This window comes from Chlorocebus sabaeus, chromosome 13 (assembly GCF_047675955.1).
Source record: "Chlorocebus sabaeus isolate Y175 chromosome 13, mChlSab1.0.hap1, whole genome shotgun sequence".
NCBI lineage: Eukaryota > Metazoa > Chordata > Mammalia > Primates > Cercopithecidae > Chlorocebus > Chlorocebus sabaeus.
Genome location: NC_132916.1, coordinates 31,393,331 through 31,406,586, shown reverse-complemented (window position 1 = coordinate 31,406,586; position 13,256 = coordinate 31,393,331). Strand labels below are relative to the sequence as shown.

General features: G+C 45.2%; 1 protein-coding gene across 3 annotated transcripts in view; it reads left to right on the top strand.

Annotated features, from left to right (window-relative positions):
• Window positions 1-11,647, top strand: part of PDSS2 (decaprenyl diphosphate synthase subunit 2) — a 298,703-nt gene extending 287,056 nt beyond the window's left edge. For all 3 annotated transcript variants that reach the window (XM_008007441.3, XM_008007440.3, XM_008007438.3), the window contains one exon: window positions 9,426-11,647. In XM_008007441.3, coding sequence (XP_008005632.1) covers window positions 9,426-9,584 — 159 coding nt within the window. In that variant the 3' untranslated portion in view covers window positions 9,585-11,647. The remainder of the gene's footprint in view (window positions 1-9,425) is intronic.
• Window positions 11,648-13,256: the final 1,609 nt, after the last annotated feature.

Below are 13,256 nucleotides of genomic sequence, written 5' to 3'. Positions count from 1 at the left end.
GAGCAAGATCATTCTTATCAAGATAGACCTATTGCCCATTCTAGTTTGCAGTAAAAATGAGTTTCATTTATGGTTTATTACAACTAAAGGACTTCCTTTGAGTCAATAGTTTATGTTTAGCTGGCAGGAGCGTTTATAGATGTCAGGGAGGAATAATACCTTTCATGAAGGATTATATTACTGTTAAGTCATTACTGGTGGGCATTTTACACATGGAAGTTATCAGGTTCCTTGGTATGCAAAGCCCTATGAGCCCAAGTCTGGAGTTGAGTATTGACTAGAGTAAAATAATCGTTGGGTATGAGAAATTAAATCTTCTAGGACTGTGTAACTTTCAGTAATGTCCTCCTGGTTGCTCTTTTGCCCTAATCTGAATTACCCTTTTATCATAGTATTAAATACCCTATTAGCTACCATCAGATATTCAGTTGAGCCTGGCTGAATAAAGTTCATAGAGAACAAACTAAATGAAACAGTCAGGGGAATGTAGAACGTAAAACATTCTGGAGTGCAAGCTGGTCTTTCAAAATGACAATGTCATAGCAGAAAAAAAGATTAAAGTGTCATAACAAACAAATGTGATTTATGAACTGGGATTTATCATAGTTAAAAAATATGGTTAAATAAAAGCCATTTTGGAACCAATTGGAGAAATTTACACCTGGACTAAATATTAGATAATATTAGTGAATTATCAGAGCTAGGCACAGTGGCTCATGCCTATAATCCCAGCACTTTGGGAGGCCAAGGAAGACGGATCTGTTGAGGTCAGGAGTTCGAGACCATCCTGGTCAACATGGTGAAACCCCAACTCTACTAAAAATATATAAATTAGCTGGGTGCGGTGGCATGTGCCTGTAATCCCAGCTACTCGGGAGGCTGAGGCAGGAGAATTGCTTGAACCCAGAGGTGCAGAGCTGAGATTGCGCCACTGCACTCTAGCCTGGGTGGCAGATAAAAAAAAAAAAAAGGGACTTCTCAACAAAATCAAAAGAAAACGTGTAAATTTTTAAAAATTGGAAACTTGAGGAACAAACGAAAAATAAATAGGGAATGCTCTCTTTTTTTTTTTTTTTTTTTTTTTTTGAGACAGGCTCACTTACTCTGTCACCCAGGCTGGAGTGCAGTCATATGATCTTGGCTTACTGTCACCTCCACCTCTCATGTTCAAGCAATTCTCCTGCCTCAGTCTCCCAAGTAGCTGGAATTACAGGTGCACACCACCACACCTGGCTAATTTTTGTTTTTAGTAGAGATGGGGTTTCACCATGTTGACCAGGCTGGTCTCAAACTCCTGGCCTCAAGTGATCCACCCTCATGGCCTCCCAAGTGCTGGGATTACAGGCGTGAGCCACCACGCCTGGCTGGGAATTCTGTAATTAGTTTTTCTAGTTAGCTTTCCTAGCTGTGACAATAGTATTGTGTTTATGTAGGACGATGTTCTTAAGAGATGCATGTCAAAACAAGGGTGAAGCATCCTGTAGCCAATGATGTTCCCAAACCAAGTCCTAATGACTCACAGGTTATTATTAAATCTTCAAGAATTATGTGACTTCACCACCCTTGGCAGCTTGAAATCAGCCATAATGGGAGTATTTATACCACAAAAATCTGCAAATGTGGACTTTTGTCCCCCAAGAGAACTAATTTACTAGCATATCACTACCTGCAGTTTACTTTCAAATGGATCAGAAAACACACACACAGACACATATAGATAGAACAAAAGTGACAAAATACTAATAATTGTTGTGATTGTTGAATCTAAGTAGACAATCTATGGTCATTCAAAGCACTAGTACTTGAGTCAGCAGACTTTTTCCGTAAAGGCCAAACTGTAAATATTTTACACTTTGCGGGCCATACAGCCTCTCGCGCAACTATGCAACTCTGCAACTCTGCCTTTATAGCACAAAAGGAACCATGGACAATGCTCATATGAATGGATGTGGTTATTCCCCAGCAAAACTTCATTTATGAGAACACAGGGTCAAATTCAGCCTAGGGCCATGGTTCAAGTTTTCTGTACTTTGAAAATAATTTATAATAAAATATTGAACAATTTTTTAAAGTACAAATTTCTTAGCCTAGGCTGGGAGTGGTGGCTCACGCCTGTAATCCCAGCACTTTGGGAGGCTGAGGTGGACGGATCACTTGAGGTCAGGAGTTTGAGATCAACCTAACCAAAATTGTGAAAACCCATCTCTACTAAAAAAAAATACAAAAAGTGGCCATGCGCGGTGGCTTACACCTGTGATCCCAGCACTTTCAGAGGCCAAGGCGGGCGAATCACCTGAGGTCGGGAGTTCGAGACCAGCCTGACCAACATGGAGAAACCCAATCTCTACTAAAAATACAAAATTAGCCGGGTGTGGTGGCACATGCCTATAATCCTAGCTACTCAGGAGGCTGAGGCAGGAGAATCACTTGAACCCGGGAGGCGGAGGTTGCGGTGAGCCGAGATAGCACCATTGCACTCCAGCCTGGGCAACAAGAGTGAGACTCCATCTCAAAAAAAAAAATAGCTGGGTGTGGTAGCGGGCGCCTATAGTCCCAGCTACTCAGGAGGCTGAGGCAGGAGAATCACTTGAACCCGAGAGACAGAGGTTGCAGTGAGCTGAGATCGCGCTGCTGCACTCCAGCCTAGGTGACAGAGCAAGGCTCAGTCTCAGGAAAAAAAAAATCTTAGACTGGTTTTCATAGCCTTCCTGAGTTCCTTGACACTCCAGCAAGCTGTTTCATACTGACCTGTTTCCATTCCCTGGACACTCGGCACACTTTGGCCCCCTTCGTGCCTTTGCTCAAGCAGTTTTCTTTCCCTACAATTTCCTTGCTACTCCCAAGCCCGTATCTGTTTATCAGCATTTACAAGACATCGACTGGCCGAGGTGACACACGCCTGTAATCCCAGCACTTTGGGAGGCGAGGGGCAGGAGGATCACTTGAGGCCAGGGGTTTAAAACCAGTCTGGGCAATGTAGTGAGACTGTGTCTCTACAAAAAAAAAAAGAAATTTAAATTAGCCGGGTGTGGTGGCAGGTCCCTGTAGTCCCAGGTACTTAGGGGCTGAGATGGGAGGATTGCTTGTGCACAGGAGGTAGAGGCTACAGTGAGCCATTATCTGCCACTGCACTCCAGTCTGGGTGACAGAGGAAGGCCTTCTGGAATCTCTTCCAGTTAAAGTTGATCTCTCATTTCTCTCAATAGCTATAGTCCTATATTTGTGCCCTGGTTTTGCTGCTTTTCACAGTTTACACTTAATTAACTCTTGTTTTTTTGTGGGGGTTTTTGTTTGTTTGTTTTTGTTTTTGTTTGTTTTGTTTTGTTTTTTGAGACGGAGTCTTACTGCAGCGCTCAGGCTGGATTGCAATGGCGCGACTTGGGCTCACTGTAACTTCTGCTTCCTGGGTTCAAGCAATTCTCCTGCCTCAGCCTCTCAAGTAGCTGTGACTATAGGTGCACAGTACCACACCCAGCTAATGTTTGTATTTTTAGTAGAGATAGAGTTTTACCATATTGGCCAGGCTGGTCTCAAACTCCTGACCTCAAGTGATCCACCCTCCTAGGCCTCCCAAAGTGCTGGGATTACAGGAATGAGCCACCGCACCTGGCAATCCCTTGATTAACTCTTGATCCACAAAGCAAAGAAGGCTTATTCTACTCTTTACATAGAGTAAATACTCAGTTAATACTCATAAATTAAACATCTAATCTAGTCATGCAGACATTTACATACCTAAAGGTGCTAACCTAGAAGTCTAGAATAGGAGGAGAATGTTGGCTTGCCTAACATAGATTTGGACAAGAGATAATGAAAATAGGGGAGCTTGGCCCAGCGCGGTGGCTCACGCCTGTAATCCCAGCACTTTGGGAGGCCGAGACAGGTGGATTGCAAGATCTGGAGATCGAGAACTATCCTGGCTAACACGGTGAAACCCTGCCTCTACTAAAACAATACGAAAAATTAGCCGGGCGTGGTGGCACGTGCCTGTAGTCCCAGCTACTCGGGAGGCTGAGGCAGGAGAATGGCTTGAACCCGGGAGGAGGAGCTTGCAGTGAGCCGAGATCGTGCCACTGCACTCCAGCCTGGGCAACAGAGCAAGAGTCTATCTCAAAAAAAAAAGAAGGAAAGAAAATAGAGCAGGTTGCTTTCTTTTTCTCCCTCCCTTCCTCCCTCCCTCCCTTCTTTCCTTCCTTCCTTCCTCCCTCCCTCCCTTCCTTGTCCCTCCCGCCTGCCTGCCTTCCTTCCTTCCTTCCCTTAAGACTGCTCTGATCCAAGTCCAGCTAGCTTTGAGGTTATTGTATATCAAGCCAAAATAAACTTGGTCTTGGTGGGTGGGATGGCTTTCTTGGTAATGGCTAATGGCTTGATGAAGGGAAACTAAGTCATCTGAGCATCTGTTGTGATTTAGGCGCTGTCAGGCACTCTGTGCAGTGTTATGTAGTCCCCACAACAGTCCGACAAGGGACTTATATTATCCCCACTTAGAACTGAAAACAGTTAAGGCCGGGCACAGTGGCTCATGCCTGTAATCCCAGCACTTTGGGAGGCTGAGGTGAGCAGATCACCTGAGGTCAGGAGTTCAAGACCAGCCTGACCAATATGGTGAAACCCTGTCTCTACTAAAAATATAAAAATTGGCTGAGTGTGGCGGCGGGCACCTGTAATCCCGCTACTTGGGAGGCTGAGACAGGAGAATTGCTTGAACCCGGGAGGTGGAGGTTGCAGTGAGTCGAGATGGCACCATTGTACTCCAGTCCAGGCGACAAGAGTGAATCTCCATCTCAAAAGAAAGAAAGAAAGAAAGAAAGAAACGAAAACAGTTAAATGGTTTCCGTAAGATTAGAAAGCTAGGATGGGAGTTTGAATCCGGCTGCCTCTGATACCCAGCACCATTTTAGTGCCTTCATGCATTCAGTGATTGGCAAGAGACCAAGGAAAGAAACCTAGGCTAGAACAGTTCCCAAAGGCTATATGCAGTGTGGAAATATTTGTGGAGTACTGGGAATCTGATGGAGTTTAGTATTAAGTGCCACCGGACAAGGCATTAGAAAACCTGGCCCCTGGCCAGGCACAGTGGCTCACGCCTATAACCCCAGCACTTTAGGAGGCCGAGGTGGGCAGATCACCTGAAGTCAGGAGTTCAAGACCAGCCTGGCCAAGATGGTGAAACCCTGTCTCCACTAAAAATAAAAAAATTAGCCAGGCATGGTGGCAGGCGCCTATAATCCCAGCTACTCAGGAAGCTGAGGCAGAGAATTGCTTGCACCCGGGCGGTAGAGGTTGCAGTGAGCCAAGATCACGCCACTGCTCTCCAACCTAGGCAGCAGAGTAAGACTCTGTCTTAGGAAAAAAAAAAAAAAAGAATACCTGGCCTCTGATCTCTACTCTGCCTGCCTCCATCTATGATCTTGAGTCACTGAGTTTCTCTGGACCTCTATTCTCTTGACTGTATAATTAGAGGAATAAATCAGCTTATTTATTTTATTCATTCATGTTTCATGCATTATACAGTAAGGAGCTTGAAGTCTCATGACATCATAGATAAGTGAATGGAGAAATAAAATACAACAATAAGTCAGGTGCAGTGGCTCACGCCTGTAATCCCAGCACTTTGGGAGGCTGAGGCAGGCAGATCACCTGAGGTCAGGAGTTCGAGACCAGCCTGACCAACATGGTGAAACCATGTTGGTCATGGTGCACAGGGGGCACTCCAGGTGCCCAGAAGAAGAGGGGCAACTAGCTCCTTAGGGCCCTCATCCTAGCTGAGTGCATTCCACCCAGGTGGAATTTGAAGAGCTTGTTGGGGTGGGGGAGGACAGCCCCAGGGAGAGATGGTAGATCAGGTTACCTCTGAGAACTGCAGTTGGTTCCCCTATAATTAAAGGGGAGGTTTGGGAGGCTGAGGCCGGAGCATCTCTTGAGCCCGGGAATTTGAGATTAGCTTGGGCAATATAGTGAGACTTCATCTCTACAAAAAGTTTTTTAAATTAAACAAGCATGGTGGTGTGTGCCTGTCATCTCAGCTACCCGGGATGCTAGGGTGGAAAGATCACTTGAGCCGGGGAACTGGAAGTTGCATTGAGCTGAGATCACACCACTGCACTCCAGCCTGGGTGACAGAGCAAGAACCTGTCTCAAAAAATACATAAATAAATAAAGGAGGAAAAGGGTGGAAAAGTGAGGCCAAGCAAGAGCTAGCTTGGCAAGGGACTTAAATGCCTCGTGAAAGAGCTTAGACTTTTCTCTTAAGGCTATTGGAAAGGTTTAAGCAAGATTGTCTTTGCATTTTATTAAGCTCTCCTTGGCAGCATAGTAGATAGAGTCCAGGAGTGCAGAGCTGGTGGTGGGAAGACTCTTTAGAAAGTGATTGCAAAATTTAACTGAGGTGAGAAATGATAATGGCCTGTACTAATGTATTGGCAATGGGAATGAGGAGTAGAGGATAAACTTGAGAACTCTGAAGAGATGGAAAGACTAGGATTCATTGACTGTATCAGTCAAAATGGCTACAGATAATCTCACAGCCTCCACTGCCGCAGATGGGCGAGGCACTGTGGTGCTCATTATAGTCACTCAGGGATCCAGGCCAAGGAGCATCTCCAGTGTGGGCTGGTAGCTATGCAAGAGGGAAAACTCTATAGGGACTCACAGGACAGTTAAATGCTGCAGCCCCAAAGTGGCATCCCCATTCACAACTCATAGACCAGAACTTGTCACCTGGCTACACCCAATCTCTGGGAGCCAGAAAGTTCAGTTGTGAGTGAGCAACCCTGGGACTGCCCCTGTGCCTAACCAGATGTGGGGAATGAAGACTTCTGGGTTTCTGACTTAGAGAATTAGCTAGACATGGCTGGGCACAGTGGCTCACGCCTGTAATCCCAGCACTTTGGGAGGCCGAGGCAGGCAGATCACAAGGTGAGGAGATCGAGACCATCCTGGCCAATACGGTGAAACCCCATCTCTACTAAAAATACAAAAAATTAGCTGGGCGTGGTGGCAGGTGCCTGTAGTCGCAGCTAGTTGGGAGGCTGAGGCAAGAGAATGGCGTGAACCCAGGAGGCAGAGCTTGCAGTGAGCCGAGATCGCGCCACTGCACTCCAGCCTGGGTGATAGAGTGAGATTCCGTCTCAAAAAATAAAAAGAATTAGCCAGACATTTGAGGCATTTGCTAAGAAAGAGAAGATGGCAATGGAGCAGTGGAAAGTGAGCAGACCAAATAATTAATTCTGTGTGTCTTTTTCAGCTCTAAAGTGTAATCATTGTATTGGTCCTTTTTCATCATCAAAGAGGATTGAAAGTCATCTTCATTTGTCAGCAATTCATTCTTTTTTTTTATTTTTTTGAGATGGAGTTTCACTCTTATTGCACAGACTGGAGTGCAATGGCACAATCTTGGCTCACCACAACCTCCGCCTCCCGAATTCAAACGATTCTTCTGCCGCAGCCTCCCGAGTAGCTGGGATTACAGGCACCCGCCACCACACCTGGCTAATTTTATATTTTTAGTAGAGATGGGGTTTCACCATGTTAGCCAGGCTGGTCTCAAACTCTTGACCTTAGGTGATCTGCCCACCTCAGCCTCCCAAAGTGCTGGGATTATAGGTGTGAGCCCCTGCACCCAGCCTTTTTATTTATTTATTTGTTTTTTGAGACAAGGTCTTTCTCCATTGCTCAGGCTAGAGTGGTGCAGTGGTGTAGTGATGGCTCATTGCAGCCTTTACCTCCTGGGCTCAAGTGATCCTTCCACCATAGCCCTCTCCATAACTGGGACTCCAGTTGTGCACCACCATGCTTGGCTAATTTTTTTATTTTTTATAGAGACGGGGTCTCACTATGAAGCCCAAGCTGGTCTAGAACTCCTGGGCTCAAGCAGTCCTCCTGTCTCAACCTCCCAAGTGCTGGAATTACAGGCATGAGCCACTGTGCCCAGCCGACATTATTCTTTGCAAAGAGAGTTTTAGTTCATTCTTCCCAGCTAAACAAAAGCTTTGAGTTTTAAAAATGTAGCATTCAGGACAGGCGCAGTGGCTCACGCCTGTAATCCTAGCATTTTGGAAGGCTGAGGCAGGCGGATTGCCTGAGGTCTGGAGACGGAGACCAGCTTGGCCAACATGGCAAAACCTCGTCTTTACCAAAAATACAAAAATTAGCCAAGTGTGGTGGCAGGCACCTGTAATCCCAGCTACTCAGGTGGCTGAGGCAGGAGAATTGCTTGAATCCGGGAGATGGAGGTTGCAATGAGACAAGATCATGCCACTGCACTCCAGCCTGGGCAACAGAGGGAAACTTTGTCTCAAAACAAAACAAAACAAAACAAAAAAGACCAGGCACGGTGGCTCATGCCTGTAATCCCAGCTCTTTGGGAGGCGGAGGCAGGGGGATCACGAGGTCAAGAGATCTAGACCAGCCTGGCCAACATGGCGAAACCCCTTTTCTACCAAAAATACAAAAATACAAAAATTAGCTGGGCGTGGTGGCACGCACCTGTAGTCCCAGCTACTTAGGAGGCTGAGGCAGGATAGTCGCTTGAACCCGGGAGACGAAGGTTGCTATGAGCCGAGATCGTGCCACTGCACTCCAGCCTGGCAACAGAGTGCGACTGCACCTCAAAAAAAAAAAAAAAATAGCATTCAGATCTAATACTATGTGTCTTTCTTGAATTTTCATATGGACTAGTGTGTCAACATATGGTGTTAAAAAAAAGTTATTAGCTAAGATAGTAGTGAAGCCATCCTCACATAAGAATATCAGGCTGCTGTCCAGGTACGGTGGCTCACGCCTGTAATCCCAGCACTTTGAGCAGCCTAGGCAGGCGGATCACTTGAGGTCAGGAGTTCGAGACCAGCCTGACCAACATGGCAAAACCCTGTCTCTACTAAAGATACAAAAATTAGCTGGGTGTGGTGGCGCATGCCTGTAGTCCCAGCTACTTGGGAGGCTAAGGCAGGAGAATTGCTTGAACCCAAGAGGTGGAGGTTGCAGTGAGCCAAGATCGCACCACTGCACTCCATCCTGGGCCGACAGAGCGAGACTCCATCTCTTTAAAAAAACGAAAAAAGGGAAGAATATCAGCCTGCTGAATTCAAAATGCCAGAGATGTAAATGCCCTCCGCCTTCTTACTGCCATCCCCCAGCATGGCACATTTCAAGATATTAAGGGATGGGAGTCAGGAGGAGGTGTAATTAGGCTGATTGGAATCAATTGTGCTGCTCTGGAGCACAGGCACCAAGCAGCCTTAGGGAATGAGTGCCTGAAGATCATTGGGAAATTATGTCGTCTTTCCAGAAAATAACATAGCAGAAATACTCGATCTATACTATTTCTCCCTTTCTTTGTTTTCCATCCCCCCTCCCCAATTTAATTGTGGTGCTTACGGTGTACCTTTAAAACTGACTTTTATCGTGCATTTGTTTCTTAACAGTTGCGAGAAAGAATCAAAGCTGGCAAAGGTGTGACTTCAGCTATTGACCTGTGTCGTTACCATGGAAACAAGGCACTGGAGGCCCTGGAGAGCTTTCCTCCCTCGGAGGCCAGATCTGCTTTAGAAAACATTGTGTTTGCTGTGACCAGATTTTCATGACATCAAATTAAAAAGACACTATTGTTAGCTGAAAATCCTAGGGAATGAGGTGATGGGGAGAGCTTTCATGAAGCATTAATGACTTTTAAAACATATGCATTTTTCCTTCCTTTTATCACATTGCTAAATGAGTTCTGCTTGCTTTTTGGAACTGCTACAAACAAAATTAGAAGAAAAAAAGGTCAAGCAGTTTTCACTTGTCACGCCAGAAGCACACTTGAGGCTGCAGTCGCAGAAATAATTAATGAGATTCGCTCCTGTGACCTCAGCAAATGGACAGGAAATAAGTCCTTATTGATTGGACCGAGCCAGGGATGGCGCCAGGGCGGTGGCCTGTGGTTTTCCTTCTAGAGAGGACAAAGCAAGCTGGAAGCTGCAGGTGTCAAGAGAAACGCTCTCAATACCAACCAGGGAGGACTGTCAAATCAAAAACTAGTGACCAATTTGTCATAATGGAGAGTAGTTCAATGGATTAAGAATTAAGAAAAATATGTGTTACTTGTTTTCTTGCAATTATGTCTGTGGATTTTTTTTTTTTTTTTAGATGGAGTTTTGCTCTTGTTGCCCAGGCTGGAGTGAAATGGCGCGGTTTTGGCTCACTGCAGCCTCCACTTCCTGGGTTCAAGCGATTCACCTGCCTCAGCCTCCTGAGTAGCTGGAATCACAGGCGCCTGCCACCACGCCTGGCTAATTTTGTATTTTTAGTAGAGATGGGGTTTCACTGTGTTGGCCAGGCCGGTCTCGAACTGCTGACCTCAGGTGATCCACCTGCCTAGGCCTCCCAAAGTGCTGGGATTACAGGTGTGAGCCACCACACCTGGCCCCATGTCTCTGGATTTATAATGTAGTATGAATATACTTTGTGCTTTATGGTTTTTATAATGTCTTTTTGGAGAAATTGCTGAAAAGTTGCCAAATATTTGAAGTAGGAGATTAAAATGTTATCAGATGTTAAATTGGTTATATTAGGAATAGTCTGTTTTTCTTTCTTGAAGATCAGTTTTTTTTTTTTTCAAACACATTTCAAAGAATCAAATTTTTTTTTTTTTAAGGAAAAAGGAGCTTTGTTCAAGTGAAATGTATTCATTTGTAATACTTTGGTTTAAGGAATACTTTAATTTCTACGAGTTTCAGAAACAGAATTTTTGTACTAGAGAATTCATTGGTGAGAGTGTTCTTTTAACCTCAGAATGTTAAATTTTGGTCTTGAACCACAGCCATCCAATTACAGAAAGAATATAAGCAATCTGACAGGCCTGCAATCGGACACTGTCTCTGTGTGGTTCATAGGAGATGATTTTTGAGGTTTGCACTCATGCAATTTGAGAACACCGTTGACAAGAAGGCTGAGTTTACATAAATGATCTAGATTGAAACTCAGCTACCTTTCTTCCTCATGTGGTGTAATTACAGCCCTATCTGGAGACAGCGAACACAGCAAACAGATTTTATTACCTAGTTCACTCAAACACTAAATGAAGTTATTTTAGTTAAAGCCCTCCCCCAAAAGTTACAAAATCATTTTATCAGGACCCAACATGTGGCATGCAATGAAGAGAAAATGTAAAGCTGCGGAGGTTAATGTATTGTATTATAAAATATTTTAAGTGTACTCAAAATATCGTAATTGTGCAGTTTATGCCACTATAATTTAAGGCCTATAGATTTAGCTTAAGAGAACACTCTTCTGTTTGAAATGCCTTCTCTCACTGAAACTGGCTTAATTAGTAACCATGGATAAGATGCTTTAGATCAGACTAGGTTTTAATCATTAACTTCCACAAAGAAGAGTCATGCTTTGCGTTCGGTGTGCTGGTTGGATGTGCAGGAACTCCAGCAAACGGTGCGTTTTGCTAAGCAGATGGTCGGGCACTGCAGGGCACCAGGCAGGATCCTAGGGTGACTCTCATTCTGTGTTAGCATCTGGTTTGCTGTATGACCTTGCACAAGTCACTTCCCTCTGAGCCTCAATTTTCTCATCTGTAAAATGAGATTCAAAAGTTGACCTGAAAGTCAACTGTGAAAAAAAAAAAAAGAGATTAAACAAGATAATTATGAAAGTCTTTCCAGGTTTGTTTTATTTTCTGAACGTTTACTATTCTTGACTGTCTAAATAGCAAAGATGCTGTGTGAGGTTCAGGGAGGAGGGGAGGTGAAACCCAAAGAGAGGCCTTGAAGGAATGCAGAGAGCTTAATGGCAAGCTTCCTGCCAAGCTGCCGCTGCATGACCTAAAGGATTACAGCTCTCCTTGATGTGACATGTAACCCTGGACTTTTCTGTCTCAACACCTGCCTTGCTGCTTTCTTCAGGACCTTTCCTACCTCCCTGTCATCTTCCCAGCTGCTCTCGTGTCCTTTATCCCATCTCCCGTACCTTGCCATCCTGACTCCCTGGCTCCTGGATCCCTGGGAGCAGTAACCCCCTGCTGCCTCTTGAGTGACAGAGCTCTGCCTCCCCCACAGGGGTGGCTGGCCTCCTTCCTCAGGCCCCACTTAGCAGAATTCTCACTTCCTCAGCATCCTGGCAGGCTTTTACAGAACCTAACAAGTTGGCTAGTTCACTCCAAAATAGCCTTTCTCCCTGCCCCTTCCTCAGGTATATTTATTTCTTAGCACATATGAAGTTCTTACAGTTTCAGACAATCCCTAAGGAGAAATTTGGGGCACTGAGACATTCCTCAATCACACCTCTCAGCCTGCTGCTGCCTGGGTGTGGCTAATGCAGGCAGTAAGTAGAATTAATGGCTCTAGAATGTCTCCTTAGCCCCCTCTCCAGCTTTCCCCATCCCCAGTTTCCTGCTAGAGGGAAGAATTCATTCATTAGCCATTGTCCTGCTTTCCTCTGCCTAGTACCCGCCCCCCCCCCCATTGCCAGTTGGCTCCTGCAAACCTCACTCACTACTCACTCCAGGCCCATGAAGTCACCTGCACTCTCCTGTTCGTTTCTTCTTTGTTAAGTATACTTGGCCAGGCGCCATGACTCACGCCTGCGATCCCAGCACTTTGGGAGGTGGAGGCGGGCAGATCACATGAGGTCAGGAGTTTGAGGCCAGCCTGACCAACACGGAGAAACCTCATCTCTACTAAAAATACAAAATTAGCTGGGCATGGTGGTGCATGCCTGTAATCCCAGCTACTCTGGAGGCTGAGGCAGGAGAATCTCTTGAACCCGGGAGGCAGAGGTTGTGGTGAGGCAAGATTGTGCCATTGCTCTCCAACCTGGGCAACAAGAGCACAACTCCATCTCAAAAAAAAAAGAAAGTATACTAAAGGCTACATTAGTGCAGGCTTCCATGTCCCAGGCACTCTGCTAGAGGCCTTAAATATACTCACTTGTTTTAACCCTCACAAACACTTTAGGAAGTAGGTATTATCCCCCATTTACAGATGCAGAAGCTGGCAGAGAAAATTACCTCTGATTGACTGGTTTGTCCTCCCACCACACCTCCCACCTGAGGGTTTCCAAGTAGTGCCTCTTTCTTTCCTTCTTTCTTTCTTTTCTTTTTTTTTTTTTTTTTTTTTCCCCAAAGATTTCAAGTCTGCTGCCTCCTGTCTCCTTCATGTCTCTATTCTTGAATCTTCAGTGTCTCTTCTGCTGGCTGCGAATGTGTTCAGTTTTCCTTGTACCTAAAATAAAACTTCTTACTTCACCCTGTTTATCCTTCCACCTCC